The sequence below is a fragment of the Neoarius graeffei genome, chromosome 24 (assembly GCF_027579695.1).
Source record: "Neoarius graeffei isolate fNeoGra1 chromosome 24, fNeoGra1.pri, whole genome shotgun sequence".
Lineage (NCBI taxonomy): Eukaryota > Metazoa > Chordata > Actinopteri > Siluriformes > Ariidae > Neoarius > Neoarius graeffei.
Genome location: NC_083592.1, coordinates 4,040,716 through 4,060,889, shown reverse-complemented (window position 1 = coordinate 4,060,889; position 20,174 = coordinate 4,040,716). Strand labels below are relative to the sequence as shown.

Here is a 20,174-nt window from a genome sequence, read left to right as displayed (position 1 = left end):
TGCGCCATTGACCCTGTTGGGTTCATCTGCCACATTGCCCTGAAAAGCGCCCTGCTGCCAGCACCTTATTGTTGATATACTATTTAACCCCTAGCTGGAACCCAGGCAGGTGCTACCACTCCGGGTCAGAGCAGACCTGGGAGCAATGGTGATTAAGGGATAACTCCACTTTCCCCAATGCTCAAGTCCTCCCAGACCTGAGACTCACCACCGGTTGCAGTTTAAAGCCACACCCAGGACTAGGAATGACGGTATAATGCTTTATGGATAGAAATGGAGAATAGAATAGGATAGAGTAGGATAACTTAGGGGAGAATAGAATGACAAATTAGTATACAGCACCCTCCACAATTATTGGCACCCCTGGTTAAGATGTGTTAAAAGCCTTAAAATAAATTCAATTTTTATTGCAGAAGCATAATCTCACACTGAAAATTGTAGAAAAATGTAACCCTTAACTCAAGTGAATTTAAATAAATAAATAAATAATCCCTGACTAAGAAATAATTATTTTTCATAAAATCACCTGTTCCACAATTATTGGCACCCATAAGAATTCCTAGAAAATAAATGTAATTGAAGCATTTCTGTCATTTCTACTGTCGTTTATAATGTTGATCAGAGTATCTAGGAACCTTTAATTAGTAATTCATCACATCCTGTTTCCCTGGGGTATAAATATGATGTGACACAGAGGCCTATTTCTCTTATCCAGTCTTCAACATGGGAAAGACAAGAGAACACATCATTCAAGTAAGGCAGATGTGTGTCGACCTTCATAAGTCAGGCAGTGGCTACAAGAAAATAGCCACTCGCCTACACCTGCCCATATCTACAGTCGGAGGAATCATCAAGAAGTTTAAAACAACTGGAACAGTGGCAAACAAGCCTGGACGAGGATGCAAGTTTAATTCTCCAAAGCTCACTGTTAGAGAATTGTATCAAAGAGTATGTCTGTGAAGATTCTCAGTCATCCAGGTCATAGTAACTGTGGGTGGTAAAAGAGAGCAACTGGACTTGCTTGAAGATTCTTGAAGACGTTTCACCTCTCATCTGAAAGGCTTCTTCAGTTCTGTCTGACTAGTAGTGAGTATCAGGTATTTATCCTCTCATGGATGAAAAGCTCATCTAAGGTGTCGTTGAGTCATCCTGTTGGTGTGGGTCACTGGGGGCTGGGTGTGAATGGCCTCCGTGTGTAGCCGTTCACACCCAGCCCTCAGTGACCCACACCAATGCCGCTTTTCCACTACCAACGCGGCTGAGTTGGGCTGAGCCGTGCCGTGCTGAGTTGGGCTGAGTCGAGCTGAGCGGGGCTGTTGGAGTTGCATTTTGACTACAACCGCACTGAACCGTGCTGGCTGGAAGTGGGTGGACACATTGGGTGGAGTTAGTGAAAGTGGGTGGACGTCAGGTGATGTCGTTAGGCAGCGCAAACAGTGACATCAGTGATCTTTTAAGCGGTAGTCTCACAACCCGGAGAGTAAACAATAAACATGGAGGACATGGAGTCATTAGTGTTGCTGGTCTTGGTGCTGTGGCTTGTTGTCGCCGACAACGCCAACAGATACTGGCAAGAGCATATAGATGAAGTGAGGCGCATAAGGCTTCATAATTCTCGTAATTCTCCTTCTTCCGGGTTTATGGTGTTTAAAGATCCCAGCGTGCTCGCGGGGCATGTGTGGGCGTGTGAGGACACTCCTCCTCACCAATCAGTGCACAGGGGAGTGTCTCCTCACGCCCCTAGCCTCACACAGCTCGGTTTGGCTCGCTTCAGCCCTACTCCAAAACCGTGCGAGTTTTGGGGGCTGAGCAGGGCTGAAGCGAGCTGAGTCGTGCTGTTCTTAGATAGTTGAAATGCGAGCCGTGTCGGGCTGAAGCGAGCTGAAGTGAGCTGAAAAAGGGTAGTGGAAAAGGGCCAGAACAGGATGACTCAACGACACCTTAGATGAGCTTTTCATCCATGAGAGGATAAATACCTGATACTCACTACTAGTCAGACAGAACTGAAGAAGCCTTTCAGATGAGAGGTGAAACATCTTCAAGAATCTTCAAGCAAGTCCAGTTGCTCTCTTTTACCACCCACAGTATCAAAGAGTAGCATCTTGGGGTCACAAAGTCTCCATAACAACCATCAGGCCCTATCTACATGCCAACAAGCTGTTTGGGAGGCATGCACAGAAAAAGCCTTTTCTCACTTACAAGCATAAACGTAAACATCTGGAGTTCGCTAAGTGGTACTGGGACTTCAACTGGGACTGTGTGCTTTGGTCAGATGAGACCAAGATAGAGCTTTTTAGCAACAAACACTCTGGCATAACACAAAAGATGAGTATGCGGACAAGCACCTCATGCCCACTGTGATGTATGGAGGAGGATCGGTGATGCTGTGGGCCTGTTTCTCTTCCAAAGGCCCCGGGAACCTTGTTAGGGTGCATGGCATCATGAACTCTTTGAAATACCAGGAAATTTTAAATCAAAATCTGGTGGCCTCTGTCCGAAAGCTGAAGATGGGTTGTCACTGGGTCTTTCAGCAAGATAATGACCCTAAACATGTGGCCAAATCTACACAAAAATGGTTCACCAGACACAAAATCAAGCTCCTCCCATGGCCATCTCAGTCCCCAGACCTCAACCCAATTGAAAACCTGTAGGGTGAGCTGAAGAGGAGAGTGCATAGGAGAGGACCCAGGACTCTGGACAACTTAGAGAGATTGTGCAAAGAGGAACGGTCGAATATCCCTCTCTCTGTATTCTCCCATCTTGTGAAATGTTATAGGAGAAGATTAACTGCTGTCTTGTGGGCAAAAGGGGATTGTACAAAGTACATCAGGGGTGCCAATAATTGTGGCACACATGATTTCATGTAAAAGAATTATTTCTGAATGTGGGATTTTTTTTTCCCACTGAATAAATGCACTTGAATTAAAGGTTGGATTTTTCTCTTTTTTTGCATTGTTGTCCTATATTATTTTTAAAAAATGAATTTATTAGAAGCCTAAGAACACATCTTAATGAGGGGTGCCAATAATTGTGGAGGGCGCTGTATATTAAAATAGAACATAGAGAATAGAGTGCATGTGCAAAAAACAGAAGAGAACAATACTACTACTACGACTAATAATAATAAATAGGATAGACCCCTTCGCAGTAAACATCATTCATACGTAAGAGGAAATTGCGCGCGCAGCCTGGACCCAAAAAAGACTCAGCGACGTTAGAGACGAGAAGAAAGATTTGGAAGAAATGCCTAGTTGTTGTGTTGTCGGGTGTCAGAATCGTAGCAGTGATGGGGTTAAAATGTACAGAATTCCAGCAGGATCTCACCCATTCCAAAAAAATCGCCGACGTCTATGGCTACAAGCCATCAAACGTGTAGACTGGGATGAAAGCACTATGCGCGGGTTTGCAGCGCCCACTTCATCACAGGTAAGATCAGGCTATTTATTAAATCCTTCTTTTTTATTCTTTCTCGTCTTCGTTTATTGATGTAGCAAAATACTTTGGTAACGTTTGTCTGATTAGCTGGGTCATAGTTACACAATGTAATGAATATTGTTAGCATGTTAAATTAGCTTTGCATGCAATTTTGTTTGTAGGAGAGGTCTCGCTTGACTCAAGCAGTCCAGATTTTGTGCCATCATTATTTGTGTATGCCGAAAATCACAATTTTAAAGCAAGGATGGAAAGGTAAAATTGTGTGCCCTCACTCTAAATGCCAACTTACGTTGACTGCTCTAACCTAGCTCCCGCCCCGTTCAGTTTCATTTCTGCTCTCTGCCTCTCGCTTTTTACGCAGCTCTGATTTCTCTTAGCTGCACTCTTTACACTATCATTGTGGATATGTTGGATGATGGGGTGTAAATTGTGTGACGCGCAACTCTCAGTATTACTGCTGGGCTTACAAGGCATTTATAAGTCCTCATAAGTCTAATCGCCTCTCACACTCAAGCCAGCTCCACCTCCGTCATTAGGACAGGAACACCCTGGGGATCCTGGTCTTGCGACCGGGTGAGCAAACGGAGCACTGGCACCAGCTTGTAAAGTAGCCTCTTTCAATCTGGATTACGATTATTGTAAAAGGCAAGAGAAAGCCTGTTTTTTTTTTTGTGGATACGATTTCTGGATACGATCTTATTGATTATATAACTGGTTATTATTAGAGTGTTTTGTCAATTGCGTGTTTGCAAAAACAAAGAATAGAATAGTTTAGACTGAACTGCTTTGAAGATATGAGACCCCATCCGAGAACCAAATTGAACAGACAGGGCTATCATGATTTTCGACTGGGTACCATCAATACAAGAACATGCAAATGCACTGTAAGCCCGGACTTTGTATTTAATTAAATGTTTTAATTACAATGTACGTAAAAATTTAAGTTTGATTGCATTACTAAAAAATATTAAGTATATTCTACTAATTTGTACACATAGTCAAAAGTGTTAATAAGTTTAAGTTGAATGGCCTTAAAATTCTAAGTTTTAGTCATGACCACACCTCTTTTTTTAATCTGCGCAGAGTTGTGAAGCCGCCATTTTAACTTTCACAGATCAGCAGCAGTTACGTGAGGTGTGGTAAAATTCAGAGTGAGCTTCAGCTAACGTTTCTTCTCTGAACTTAGTATTTTGGATCCTGACTGTCGGTGGGAATGTTTGTTTTAACTTTAAGAGCAGTGGAAATCGCGTGTTTTACAGTTACAGGTGGTATTTTACCAATTTCACGTCATTTTCATCTGTTGGCTAAGTTGCTTATGGGCAATTCCATGTAAATGTCAACCTCACCATGCAAAAATAAAGCAACATGTAATACATCAAAACCACTCCCAGAGATATCACCTAGGCCTGTATTTTACAGATGTGAATAAGTTGAACCAATTTGTAACCAACCTAATATGTCACTGTCAGTCTTTCTTTCTTATAATGTAAAACCCAAGCTAAAATCAACTTTGATCATGTACAATTCTATATTATTGCCACAAGCCACAGAAATGCATGCTAAAATCCACAAAACAGCAAAACAATAGTCATCCTAAATATTATTTAAGAACTTTGATAGTTTTAGCTGATATTTAGAGAGTTTTTCAAAGGGTTATGGTGGTTAAATTGCTGATTTTCTAAACATATGCCATGTCTATTTCAGACGCGTCACATCCATAACGGAATTTCGTCACATCCATAACGCTGACTTTTCCTTCTGAAACTCTGCATGAAATACAAAATATTTTAAACAAAGATTTTTTAATATTCATCTTGGACCCCTCTATCAAATGGATATCTCCATTTCGACATTAGGTTTACAATTTCACAGAGTTTGATAAAAATGTACAGTCACCCAAGAAAAGTGATACTTTTTCTGTCACATCCATAACGCATCTTTTATTGGCGTTTTCTGGCATGCCCTAGATGTACTATGGGAATTGTTCTTGTTCTATCACTTCTCCAGTATGGTACAGCCTTAAAATATGCAACACCTGTTTAAATACTGGGAGACAATAAAACATGCACTGGGTCATTTGTTGCCATTTTGAGTTCAAGTGTCACGTCCATAACGCTGGAATTGCTCTTTTGTCACTGTGGAGAGCTCTCTGGATTTGGAATGGGACACTTTTGAAGACTTTTCGGATAATGCAAGTATACAGCACAACCATATCATTATATATTGTACGATTAAGTAGCTAACGTTAGAATTGACGTTCTTCCTCTATTAGCTAAGTGCTCACTAGCTGTTAGCTGCATTGAACACCCGACCGACAGCACAGAAAACGCGCTCTTCCACGGTGCGCAGCACAAGGCAGAAGGAGAGAGAAAGGAAGGCGACGGTCCGTTGGTGTATCACTGTTTGGATTTATTTGGACATGTTATTTGGTTAAGTAGGTTTTTGGTGTGTCAGTTCATCACTATTGCTTACCTTTTCCATCCTCTCTCTCTCTGCCCTCCTGTCTCCCTCTCTCTCCCTCTCTCTCTGAAAGTAAATATTTCTGTCAGTGAAAATCTTATATAGTATATGCATATTTTCTCAGTCCTGCCATTAAGAAAGATGAACACCATGCTGTAAGTCTTGTGAATCCAGGATTTGATTGTTTTTTTTCTGCTCCTTTTTTTTTTGTAAATGTGCTATCTACAGTAAAATAAAAGAGAAAAAGAATGTACATTTGTTTTCTTTTTTTGTTCATTAAAGTTAATATTGCTATTTATATTGCATTAAACCAACTTGGCATTTAGTGTAATGAACTTAATATGTTACATTTAATAATTACACAAAGCAATTGGTTTAGCAAAAGATTTTAAGTTAAATCAACTTGGTATCTAGTGTGTTGTACTTAAAATAGCAATTCCATTCCAATCAAGCATTTAAGTTTAATTCACTCAAGTTTTGATTATACATTACTTAATTTTTTTTAAGGCAACCACTTTCCTCAAATTTTTTAAGTAAACTCAACTTATCCGGGCTTACAGTGTGTGAACTCAAGCTTGCTGACTGTGTTATTCAATTCAAGAATCTATCTCATGACATAACCTGTATGCAGAAAGTGAAACAAAAAGGAGAAGGAGAAATTTGTTTCAGTGACCCAGTACTTGATGGCTGGACGATAATCTGTAATGGTATGAAAACGGCTAAGGCAGGTGTTGCGATTAGTACTAGCACCCCATGTGAGATTACTGGATGTAAACCACGTGGTTGAAGGAAGAATGACAATGGTACGCGTCACTGTGTGTGGTGTGAAGTTATCTATTATAAACTGCTACTGCCCAACTGAACAATACGCAGAATCAACGAAGCAATCATTCTATCAAACCCTCCAGAAACTAGTACATAAATATAAGAACGAACATCCCTCCTTCAAAGTTATAGTCGCTGGAGATTTTAACGCTACAATTGGACATGATTGTGACATGAATAGATGGCGCAGTGTTGGCCCATTCAATGACAACAACCCAACGAGCTTTAACGGATTATGCCTGATAGAAACAGCTGAAAGTGAAGATCTATTCTTGCTAAACACGATGTTTGCAACTAAATCTGATGAACACCGATGGTCATTTGTGTCGAACCTTGGCTATAAGCGCAGGCTAGATTACATCCTGTCAGATTGGTACGTGAAACGATCAACCACGAACTGTCGAGTCTACCCGATGCAAAGTCAACTATTTGACTCTGATCATCACATTGTGGTTATGACTGCTGCATTCCCAACTCGGAGACAAGTACACAAGATCTTTCGAAAATCCAGACTTCCTCCCACACGTCCGGATATGAATAAATTGAGGGATGACTTGAAGATTCAAGGACAGTATAGTGCAAAATTAGACCCTTTGCTGTTGGGACATGGTGAAGATAGTACCGAAATAGACACAGTAGAAGAAAGGATGACTGAGGCAATCATAGAGGCATCCCAAGAAATAATACCATCAAAAAGTAAAAGAGAGCTGAATAAGCCATGGACGAACTCAGTATACCAAGACCTCACACGGAAATATTGGGCTGAATAGGACCCCAATAAAAGAAAGATCCTATACTATGAGACAAGAAAGATGCGAACAGAGTTGAAGAACAATTATTTCCAAACTAAGGCTGACTTACTGAATGCTGCAAGTGAAGAAAGAGACACAGAACAAGAGTTTCGTTTGATGAAGGAGTATACATCTCTAACATGGTTCAATAGACCATTGGTCCCAATGCGTAGGTTGGAGGAGCATTTCTCTACGCACTTCAGCGATCGTGGGTATGAACCACAGCCTGAACCGGAACATCCGGAGAATTACCCATACATACTGCCACCAGATGATGCTCCGAAAATAGATGACTCAGTACCAGAGCAAGGAGAAATAGAACACAGTATCAAGAAACTTAAGAATGGCAAATGTCAAGGAATAGATAAAATATATGCTGAACAACTGAAATATTCGCAATCATCAAATCAAATCAAGTTTATTTGTACAGCGCTTTTAACAATAAACATTGTCGCAAAGCAGCTTTACAGAATTTGAACGACTTAAAACATGAGCTAATTTTATCCCTAATCTATCCCCAATGAGCAAGCCTGTGGCGACAGTGGCAAGGAAAAACTCCCTCAGACGACATGAGGAAGAAACCTCGAGAGGAACCAGACTCAAAAGGGAACCCATCCTCATTTGGGCAACAACAGACAGCCTGACTATAATATTAACAGTTTTAACAGGTATAACCCTCAACTGTCCTCATGGGGCCGTCCTTCACAGGAGTGGGGCGATAAAACTCCGACCAGACACAGGGCACCAGGATGGATCAAGCAGGTCCGAGGGGCAGAAGAGGCCAGCATCTCAATCCCAGGATCAACATGTAACTCAGAGGGACAGATGGGGGGGAATCATCGGTCTTCTTAACTTTATGGTACTACTCATCAGCTTGATTTGGTCTTGTGCTCAAGTTCCAGCAAAGTGGCTAACAGCTAGTATTACTTGCCTATACATGAAGGGTTTAAGATCACTGGCAGAGAATTACAGAGGGCTTAGTATAATAGCCACGATATCCAAAGTCCTGTCTGGAATAGTTGTTGAAAGAATAAGGGAAACCTATGAGTACATCCTCCTGCAATCACAGTTTGGCTTTAGAGCAAACTGGTCAACTACAGATGCAATATATATACTACGCCAGCTACTTGAAAATACAAAGAGATCAAAGGAACCAGTGTACATAGCATTTGTGGACCTCAAAGCAGCATACGACTGGATACCAAGGGATGCCTTATTTAAGTGTCTGAAGATCAGACTGAAATCCCCCCATTTAGTATCCATACTGCATGCACTGTACACCGGCACAAAAGCGTTTGTGAAAGGAAGTAAGCATCTCTTCGATACACTGGTAGGATGTCGCCAAGGCGCACTTGAGTCCCCTGTCCTATTCAATATCTATATGGACTTTGTAGTCAGGGTAGCATGAAATGAAGTACTAAGGGATTGCCCAGGTGCAGGTGTGAATGTTACATACTGCATTCCCAATGAAGTATCACCACGGGAATACTGCTCAGAGGCCCCAGCACGTGGAACTACCCAGATTACTGAATTGTTGTATGCTGATGATGAGGCGATTTTTGCAAACTCAATAGATGAACTAAAGAACACCCTAGAGATTTACGATCGAACCTTTGCACGCTTCGGCTTGAAAATGGCTTATGTAAAAACAGAAACTATGGCCTTCAACGTAAATGAGGAAATAAAGAGCCAGGCAAGTCTGCTCACCATTGATGGTAACAAAATTAAGAATGTAAGGGTTTTTAAATACCTCGGGTATACAATTACCAACGATGAAGAAAAGACGTCTTATTTCCTATTTGCAAGAATTGGAGCGGCCTACCAGAAATGGAATGAGCTAAAACATATTCTCACAGATAAGCGAGTCAAACTATCAACTCGAGTCAGATTCCTCACCACGTGCGTGCGATCTCGCCTTCTATATAGTATACAGGCATGTGCACTGACTGAAAAAGAGTTCGACACAGTGGAAGTGATCTGGAACGGATTTCTAAGGAAAATGGTCAAGGGTGGGTTTCAACGCATCAATGCTCCCACAAGAGAAAAGCAAGTGTCCGATGACAGTGAACTAGATTGGAGATACAAAATCTCCAATGAAAAACTGAGGGAACTTACAAACACTCCTTCTATCTGCATCTTCTGTCAACACCAGTATTTGAAATACCTAGGCCATGTTTGCAGGTTACAAAACTGGGCCATACAAAAGCAAGTTCTTTTTGATTGTAGAACACCGACCAAAGTCTGGACTAAGGTCGAAAAGTTGCTTGGGGTGGATAGGACACAGGCTAGACGGTGTATGATGGACAAAACAAGGCTTATGCAACTGATGGATGTTAGACTACCCCCATCAGGAGCGCCCCAAGGCCAGTAATGTGCCAAGAGGGAAATATGATGATGATGATGTAGGCACGAAGGTTTTCGTGGGTGTACACTGAAGTCTTGTCAGTAAGGTATGAGTATATATCTGGCCATTGTATACCAGGGAACTTACTAACATCGTCCGTCCACTCTTTAATTAAATACAGATCCGGTAGGCGATGTCCACTTGTTAGAGTTAACTTATTTATGTAGCATTCTCGATCTTGTAACGACAATTGTTTTGCATAATCTGACAGCTCATAATGCCAGTCTATGGGCAGCGCCATTGTTTCTGAGTCCAGGCTGCGCGCGCATCCTGGCAACAGTCGGTTTGTTTACAAACATGCGAAGGGGTCTATAGACATTAGGACAATATAATAGAGTATATTATAAGAGAACAGAAGGGAATATGATTGAATAGAAAGCATTTTGAAGATGTAGAAAAAATGACAAAATGCTACGCACATTCTTTTTAGTTTGTAGAAAAGAATAGACAGTCATGACAATACAACTGAATAGATTAAAAGAAAGAAGGGAATATGACAGAATAGAAAGCATCAGGAAGACACAAGACCTATGTTAGGGTCATAACAACAGTACAGAAGAAGTGGTGTATGTGTGTGCGCAGCGCTACAGTAACAGATCACACACTTTACCTTTCCTTTTCAGAGTCTCTCTGCAGTAACACACGTGCTTCTTTAACCACTCGATGCAGATGTTCTCCAGGTAGTTCTTCCAGCCCATAGTGTAACCAGGATTCTTATAACTACTTGTGTTTTGTCATAGCTTGAGGTTTAGCTGCAGTCCAGGTGAGAGTTTTCAGATCCAGACTGATGAAATTTTCCCCATCATAACCATCCTGGAAGTATTCAAGTTTCAAGAGAGCTTTCTTGTCAGTATGTCCATATACAAGTATAGAGTGCATTGAAATACCGTTTCCCTCAGAAAATACGTTACTGTCCCAGCATTTTTTAAATGTATTACAAGAATAAAAATTGAAATAAGTGTTTATTTAAAAAAAAAACCCAATAAAATCCATTCGGTAAAACATCAAATAATGTGCTGTTGTAAGTGCAATACAGGTCAAAGATTATTTACAAATCATTGTTTTCAGTTTTACGTTAAGTTTCAACATGCCATCCCAACTTTTTCTGATTTGGGGTTGTAATGCAACATGACATATGTTTATTTAGTCATCATAAGATTGACTTGATTGGAGCTTATACACTTTCATACTGTTTATAGTGCTGACAACAAAGAACAACTCTAGAAGAAGATAATGTGAAAAATATATTGGAGCATTATCATATCCATAAACTTTTAGATGCTCCAAATGCTCCAAAGCTTCGGCTAAGTTCCTGGTGCAATCAGAAAAAAACTCAGGAGTGTCACAAGCCTTCATCTGCCCATCGATATGAAACACAATGCAGCAGTCTATCAGATTCCCTCAGTGTCAGATATTTTCACGTGGTTTATTTCACCCTGAACCTCTTAACCTGCAGTATGTACCACCAGATGGCCAACTTATACCAAAGGTTCTTGAGTTTTTGCTGTTGCCCAACCTATTAACAAGATGTTTAAAAATATTAGAGGCATGAAAGGGATTATAGTAATGAGAGAAAATGAACGATGAAATGGAAAATAGATTGTGAGGCTTAAAGTTTGACCACGTTTGGCTAGATGTTCAGTGTTGTAACTGATGAACAGTGAAATTAGATTTTATTTATTGTAACCTGCATTGCACTCAAGACACTGAATTCATGAATATTCATTAATAAATATACAGATATGATAATCTAAGACATTCATAGTTGTAGCAATACACTGTGTGTAGAGTAAAAAATACTGCACACATAAAAAAAAATTATTATAAAATGATTACAATTATATATCACTTAAATAAAACCTGAAAATGAAATTAAATTACTTAGCAAATAAACATTGAACTTTCCTCAGTCATATATTTGTCAGATTTTTTTTTTGCTAAACAGTTTTATTTCATGTTAGTGAACTGATAGGCAGTAAAAGAAGGGCGATGCAAAATGAGATATACATAAGGTTTATTCATGCAAATGTATTATAGATCTCCAGTGTAATTCTTCCTACATACTGTGTATTTTCTGCTGTGATGAAAAGCAGAAAACATCACAAACAATAAATTATATGTGATATTATGTCAGCATGTTACCACAACATTGCTAGATTATTATCTGATCGCCAAAAATACAACATGTGTATCCAGAATTTCACCATGTCCACCTGTCTTTCTGATTTTCCTCTGAGAGACCTGTAGAGCAGCGTAATTCACTGAATCAGCCTCCTGCTCCTGCAATGATACAGACGACACGTCAGAGCAGCTACAACCCTGATTCCAAAAAAGTTGGGACAAAGTACAAATTGTAAATAAAAACAGAATGCAATAATTTACAAATCTCAAAAACTGATATTGTATTCACAATAGAACATAGACAACATATCAAATCTCGAAAGTGAGACATTTTGAAATGTCATGCCAAATATTGGCTCATTTGAAATTTAATGACAGCAACACATCTCAAAAAAGTTGGGACGGGGCAATAAGAGGCTGGAAAAGTTAAAGGTACAAAAAAGGAACAGCTGGAGGACCAAATTGCAACTCATTAGGTCAATTGGCAATAGGTCATTAACATGACTGGGTATAAAAAGAGCATCTTGGAGTGGCAGCGGCTCTCAAAAGTAAAGATGGGAAGAGGATCACCAATCCCCCTAATTCTGCGCCGACAAATAGTGGAGCAATATCAGAAAGGAGTTTGACAGTGTAAAATTGCAAAGAGTTTGAACATATCATCATCTACAGTGCATAATATTGTTAGGACTTGGGACAGTCTTGGCCTCTAGAGGCCACTATTTTATCTTTGTCTTGTTATGTTTGTTTTGACAGCTAGGGGGTTTTGTTTTGACAGCCATGTGCTTCTTTGTTTTTCATGTGCCTTGTGCCCCACCTAGTCTTAATTACCTATTTGCACCTGTGTTCAATTATTTTGGGGTATTTATACTTCCTCAGTTGGGTTTCTAGTCACTGAGTCTTTGTGCTGTTCAGGGCTAGTACCTCTGCTCCGTGTACCTTGCCTGTGTACTTATGTTTTTGATATTTTGCTTTCTTGGGACTTTTTGGACTGTTTTTTAACTAGAGACTTGCCACTTTTGTATCTTCTGAGCATTTGGGTTTTTGCCTCTTCCTCTTTGGTTTTTGCATTTTTGGACTTTGAACTTTTGGATGTTTTGTTTTCCCTTGTATCTTCTATGCATTTGGATTTTACTTTTGTGGATTTTTTGCGTTTGGATTTTCCTGATCTTCTGAGCTTTGGCAATAAACTGTTTTGAACTCCACTTTCGTCCCACTCCTCTGCACTTGAGTCATTCCCCTGGTGGCCTAGTGGGGGTTTGCTGGGTTACCACACCAGCGACCCGGGTTCGATTCCCAGCAAAACCTAACAGAAAGACTCAGTCATGACTGACTCAGCAGAGGCTTCTTCAGCTGGCTAAACTTCAGAAAATTATGGCTGCTTTAACAAGCTTGGGAGCTACCATGGACACTCATGGACGAACACTTGCAAGCCAATATGAGGCCCTTGCTCGCCACGATGCACTGCTTCAGCAGATTGGGAAGGCCCTGGCACAGCTGACTCCTCTGCCCCCATCTCCTGATCCTCCCCCTGCTCCACCATCTGCTCCCGCTCCAGTGCCTCCTGCCATGCTGCCTCCTTCACCTCACAACCCCGCCTTCCTGCACCACAGAGGTATGACGGCAAGCACGGTGAGTGCCGGGAGTTCCTTACCCAGTGCCAACTCACCTTTGAGCTCCAGCCTACCACCTACACTTCGAACCGCCGCAAGATTGCATATGTAATAACTTTGTTAGCTGATAAGGCATGAGCTTGGGCAACAGCCATCTGGCAGAGACAGGGACCCGAGTGTTTCGATTTCAAGATGTTTATGGAGGAGATGCTTTGTGTTTTTTGATCAGGCGGACATCAGCAAAGATGCAGCCAGGAAACTCATGTCCATCTGGCAGGGAGGTAGTGTCGCAGACTACGCCATCTCGTTCCGGACGCTCGCAGTAGTCAGTGGATGGAATGAGGCTGCCCTAGTTTCAGCCTTCCACCATGGTCTGTCTGACCCTATCAAGGACAGTCTGGCCTCTATAGGATGCCCAAGTGACCTGGAAACTCTGATCTCGCATGCCATCCGTCTTGATAACAGGATTAGAGAGCGTCGCCAAGTTCGGACCTTCCCTTGCCTCACTGCCCCAATCTGGAGTCCGTCCACCTCCTCCAGTGACCGTCCGGAGTCCATGCAAGTTGGCCGTATTCGTCTCTCCGCATCTGAGAGGGAGTGCAGAAGGAGGGACAAGTGCTGCATCTACTGTGGCAAGCCTGACCATTTCCGAGCGTCATGTCCCGAGCTCTTGGGCAAAGGGACCACCCCGTCCAGCTGAGGTAGGGTTGTGACGGGGACTACCCTCTCTCCCGAACTTCCTGGCCAAGGAGTCTACATCCCTGTCTCCATCTCCTGGGGTGAGTCCGTCCACTCGTGCCAAGCCTTGTTAGACTCCGGGGCTGCTGGGAATTTTATGGATGTTCACTTTGCCCAAAGAATCAATGTTCCTACTGTACCCCTTGAAGCTCCGTTGTCTGTGTCTGCTCTGGATGGCCAAGCTTTAGGTGATGGTAGAGTCACCCAAGTAACTTCTCCAGTTTTTCTCCAGTCTCAAGGTCACAGAGAAGAAATATCCCTGCACCTGATTCATTCGCCAGAGTTCCCAGTGATTCTAGGCCTTCCTTGGCTTACCTGCCACAACCCTCGCATAGACTGGGTAACAAGCCGGGTTGTGGAATGGGGCCCTACATGCCATGCCTCTTGTCTGCTCTCTAGTTCTCCTGTGTCTCCTTCCAAGCCCCCTGATCTCACCGAGTTATCTCAAGTTCCCACGGAGTACTGGGACCTGAAGGAGGTCTTTAGCAAGAGTAGGGCTGCCGTTCTTCCTCCGCACCGTGCCTACGACTGTGCCATAGACTTGCTCCCCAGGGCTACCCCTCCTCGGGGCAGGCTGTTTTCCCTCTCTCAGCCAGAACGCAAAGCCATGGAGGAATACATCAAGGATGCCCTGGCCTCTGGATTCATCCGACCCTCCACCTCACCTGCTGGTGCCGGCTTCTTCTTTGTCGGCAAGAAGGATGGGGGGCTCCGACCGTGTATTGACTACAGGGGCCTGAACAAGATCACTGTATGCAACCATTATCCCCTTTCGCTGATGTCCACAGCGTTTGACCTGCTCCAAGGCGCTACAGTCTTCACCAAGTTGGATTTACGGAATGCATACCACCTCATCCGTATCCGACAGGGAGACGAGTGGAAGACTGCCTTTAACACCCCATCAGGACACTATGAGTACCAAGTGATGCCCTTCGGACTCACCAATGCACCAGCAGTTTTTCAGGCCCTTATTAACGACGTCTTGAGGGATATGATCAACCAATACGCTTTTGTCTACCTTGACGACATTCTGATATTTTCGAAGTCCTTGCAGGAGCACCGCCACCATGTCCGCCAGGTTCTTCAGAGGCTGCTACAGAACAATCTGTTTGCAAAGGCCCAGAAATGTGAGTTTCATGTCCCCGAGGTCTCCTCCTTTCTGGGTTTTATTGTACGGAAGGGACAACTCCAGATGGATCCAGCCAAGACCCTGGCCATCCGGGACTGGCCCACTCCCAAGTCCGTGAAAGAAGTTCAGCAGTTCTTAGGATTTGCTAACTTCTACCGCAAGTTTGTCAGGAACTTCAGTTCTGTAGCAGCGCCCATATCGGACCTCACCAAAAAGACAGGTGGGTCCTATGTCTGGTCTCCTCAGGCGGAGAAGGCTTTCAAGGACCTCAAGCACCGCTTCTGCATGGCACCCATTCTGGTCCTCCCTGACACATCGCAACCCTTCATCATCAAGGTGGACGCTTCGGACAGTGGCATCGGCGTGGTCCTCTCTCAATGCTCGGATGGAAGGTTGCACCCCTGTGCATACTTCTCCCACCATCTGAGTCCTGCGGAGTCCCGGTATGATGTGGGGGATCGAGAACTGCTCGCGGTTAAACTGGCCCTTGAGGAGTGGAGGCACTGGCTGGAGGGAGCGCAACATCCATTCCTGGTTTGGACGGACCACAAGAACCTGGAGTACCTCCAGCAAGCCAAGAGACTTAATCCATGACAGGCTAGGTGGGCCTTGTTCTTCACTCGGTTCAATTTCACCCTATCGTACTGCCCCGGCTCTAAGAACACCAATCCTGACTCTCTTTCCAGGCAGTTCTCTTCCACTAACAGGGAGAGTGAAGTTGGGCCTATTATCCCTGTGTCCCGGATTGTGGCCCCTGTCCGCTGGGGTGTTGAGGAGGCCATCCGACAAGCTCAACACCAGGACCCCGGTCCTGGGACGGGGCCACTGGGCCTCTTGTACGTCCCACGTCAAGCCCGGGACAAGGTTCTCCAGTGGGGTCATTCATCCCCTCTCACTGCCCACCTGGGAGCTTGGAGGACCCTGGACTTCTTGAAAAGACGCTTCTGGTGGCCAAGCATGGAGAAGGAAGTGAGATCATTCATCCTGTCCTGTGAAGTCTGCACCAGAAGCAAGAACCCACGGCAGCATCCCCAGGGCCTCCTGCATCCTCTGCCCATTCCCCGGCATCCCTGGTCTCATGTGGCGGTCGACTTCATCATGGGCCTTCCAGATTCACAAGGTAACACTGTCATTTTAGTCATAGTTGACAGGTTCTCTAAGGCCTGCCGCTTCATACCGCTATGCAAGCTCCCTTCTGCTCTTGAGACAGCCAAACTAATATTCACCCATGTCTTCCAAGTCTTCGGGCTCCCACAGGACATCGTCTCCGACCAGGGGCCCCAGTTCTCCTCCCGAGTGTGGCGGGGGTTCTGCAAGCTTATCGGGGCCACTGCCAGCCTCTCCTCTCGGTTTCACCCCCAGTCCAATGGCCAGACTGAGAGGCTCAACCAGGACCTGGAAACCACCCTGCGAAGCCTGGTGATGGATAACCCGACATCATGGAGCACCTGGCTGCCATGGGCGGAGTACACCCATAACACCCTGCAGTCATCGGCCACCAGGCTGTCGCCATTCCAATGCCAATTCGGGTTCCAGCCACCTCTGTTTCCAGAACAGGAGGAGGACGCTGGGGTGCCCTCGGTCAACCAGTACTTGAGACGGTGTCGTAAGACCTGGAACAAGGTTCAGAGGACTCTCATCCAGACTTCCAGGGCCAACCAGACTCAGGCCAACCGCCATAGACGGCCTGCCCACATCTTCCGCCCTGGGCAGTGGGTGTGGTTGTCCGCGAAGGACCTTCCTCTATGGGTGGAGAACCGCAAGCTTGCCCCTCGTTATGTTGGCCCCTTCAAGGTAATACGCAGGGTGAAGCCTGTCGCCTACCGGCTCCAGTTGCCCCGGTCTCTAAGAATCAACCCCACATTCCATGTATCCCTGTTGCGGCCCGTACTGTCGTCCTCTTATGCCCCTGCCCCTAGGAATCCCCTGCCTCCCCGCATCCTCCATGGTCAGACCATGTTCACTGTGCGCCGCCTGCTGGACTCCCGCCGCGTCCATGGCGGGCTTCAGTACCTAGTGGACTGGGAGGGCTATGGCCCTGAAGAGCGCTGTTGGGTCCCCGCTCGGGACATCTTAGACAAGGAACTTTGTCGGGACTTCCATTTGGCCCATTCTGATCTTTATGGAAATCAGGGACGCCGTGTCATTCGGACTAAAGAGGAGAAGGACGACCCGAGTTGTTATCAGCGCTCGGTTCAGAAGCCTGCATCTCTGATGGTATGGGGTTGCATTAGTGCATGTGGCATGGGCAGCTTACACATCTGGAAAGACACCATCAATGCTGAAAGGTATATCCAGGTTCTAGGGCAACATATGCTCCCATCCAGACGACGTCTCTTTCAGGGAAGACCTTGCATTTTCCAACATGACAATGCCAAACCACATACTGCATCAATTACAGCATCATGGCTGCGTAGAAGAAGGGTCTGGGTACTGAACTGGCCAGCCTGCAGTCTAGATCTTTCACCCCTAGAAAACATTTGTCGCATCATAAAATGGAAGATACGACAAAAAAGACCTAAGACAGTTGAGCAACTAGAATCCTACATTAGACAAGAATGGGTTAACATTCCTATCCCTAAACTTGAGCAACTTGTCTCCTCAGTCCCCAGACATTTACAGACTGTTGTAAAGAGAAAAGGGGATGTCTCACAGTGGTAAACATGGCCTTGTCCCAACTTTTTTGAAATGTGGTGTTGTCATGAAATTTAAAATCACCTAATTTTTCTCTTTAAATGATACATTTTCTCAGTTTAAACATTTGATATGTCATCTATGTTCTATTCTGAATAAAATATGGAATTTTGAAACTTCCACATCATTGCATTCCGTTTTTATTTACAATTTGTACTTTGTCCCAACTTTTTTGGAATCAGGGTTGTACATTTCTTACCTGGTTCATTCCTCTATAGAAGAAAACTGATCTGCAGTCAGTAGTTACAAGAAGTATTCGAAACAGTCAGAGTCTTGTGTATATAGACAGCGTCCTCTAATACTTTTAGTACGAAAGATGACCAGAAAAAAAGCCCATTGTTATGATTTGCATCTGTACAACACCATATTCTGCACCATCTCACAATACAACATCAAAACAATCATTTGTCAAATTTTAGGAGGCTGTCAGTAATTCATAGGGCTCCTGTATTTTATTTTATTATTCATATTCTCAGATTTACCTCATCATCATGTTTATCGGCGTAAACACCTAAAGAAAAAAAAAAGAAAAACTTAACACTTATTATTTTACCATTATATATTTGATTTTTTAAAGCAGGGTTATTATTACACTGAACTTTTGACAGCAGAACTTTACCTCTGTGTGTTTCTCTGTGCTTCAGTATGAAGAAGATCAGGACACTGAGAAGAATCACAGTCACTGCACCAAACACCACAGTCAGCACGAAGAACACAGGAGAAGAGACTGAACCTTGGAAAAGGGGAAATAATTTGCAACAAAATCATTTTAAATTGAAAAATGGAGATAATCATGTACAAATGTAAACAATTTTATAGAGAGACTGCAAAAGTTTTTTTTTTGAAGAACGAGTAAATAACAAACCTTTTGTTCTCTCTGAGTTCTTATTTGTTTGATTTCCATCTGGAAAAGGAAATATTTTTTAACCTCAAAACATTGCAGTGAACTTTTATAGAAACTATTCTCTTTGTATAAATTTACCTTTCACATGTAAAAAGGTCGAGTTGCTGAAGGCCATTATGACCCGTTTCGTGAAGCTGCAGTAATACAGTCCTGTATCAGAGACATTTACTGCGGTGATGGTGAGAGACGTGTTCTTCTCATGAACAGACATCACTATTCGCTCACTTTCAGTAAACAACTCACAATTATTTAATGGACTAGACGCAAGAAACTGTTTACACCCAAGAAGAAGTGGAACTGAATCACATGTGTGTTTATACCAGAAGATGGAACCTGAAAAAATCAGCTCATGTTGGCACCAAACAGTGGCTTTATCTCCAGCTTCCACCTCCACAGTTGAAGAGCACAGAGTCTCTGAGAGCAAACCTGCAACCCAGAAAACACACAACCTCGTTTCTGAAACATCACGTATTTGCCTTATCAATATTATAGAGATCGATTACATTCACGTTAGACTTCAGCTATTCCACAAGTTTCTCAATAAATATTGTTTTCTATCCTGTAATGAACTTTAGACACTGTGGATTTTAAATTAGAACACATTACTCACTGTAGAAATGAAGGACACTTTGAATATTCCTCTAATATTTTTTACAGCTTTAATTGGCTTTGTTTTATCTTACAGAAGACATTAAGAGACAGAATCGCAATTAATACTTTCTGCTGTGAAGTTTGACTGTGCTAGCATTAGCGTGGTATATTCAGACAAAAATTAGATCTTGGAGGTCTCGACAATTTTTTTTTAAATTTATTGATTAATGCAATTAATAAAGTCATTAACACTCACCAGCCATGAAGAGAGACAAAGGCAAAGTCATAAACTGAAGCATTGCTGCTGTGTACCAGGTGAGAGAGGAGGAGGAAACTGTCTGATGGGCAAAACAAATGATGATTTATATGTGTTGGGGGTGTGGTTTACGTTTGAACAGATCTCAGTGTGGTTTCATGACTGTAGCACAGGGACGTTAATATCATAAGTCTAAAGCGTAGCTTGTTCATTTAG

General features: G+C 43.1%; 2 protein-coding genes across 3 annotated transcripts in view; both read right to left on the bottom strand.

Moving 5' to 3' along the window:
• LOC132872764 (class I histocompatibility antigen, F10 alpha chain-like) overlaps positions 1-20,174 on the bottom strand; it is a 318,444-nt gene that overhangs the window by 42,977 nt on the left and 255,293 nt on the right. The gene's annotated exons all lie outside the window — the stretch shown is intronic.
• Positions 11,960-20,024, bottom strand: LOC132872769 (uncharacterized). 2 transcript variants are annotated; one of them, XM_060907839.1, is made up of 6 exons: positions 19,959-20,024; positions 19,190-19,537; positions 19,073-19,111; positions 18,827-18,940; positions 18,690-18,718; positions 11,960-12,195 (listed from the first exon to the last, which is right to left on the bottom strand). In XM_060907839.1, exons 1-6 carry the CDS (start codon positions 19,999-20,001, stop codon positions 12,076-12,078), a joined length of 693 nt encoding a protein of 230 aa, XP_060763822.1. In that variant the 5' UTR covers positions 20,002-20,024; the 3' UTR covers positions 11,960-12,075. The 2 variants fall into 2 exon arrangements, with proteins under 2 accessions (XP_060763822.1, XP_060763823.1); XM_060907840.1 differs by lacking the exon at positions 18,690-18,718 and having other exon boundaries at positions 12,112-12,195.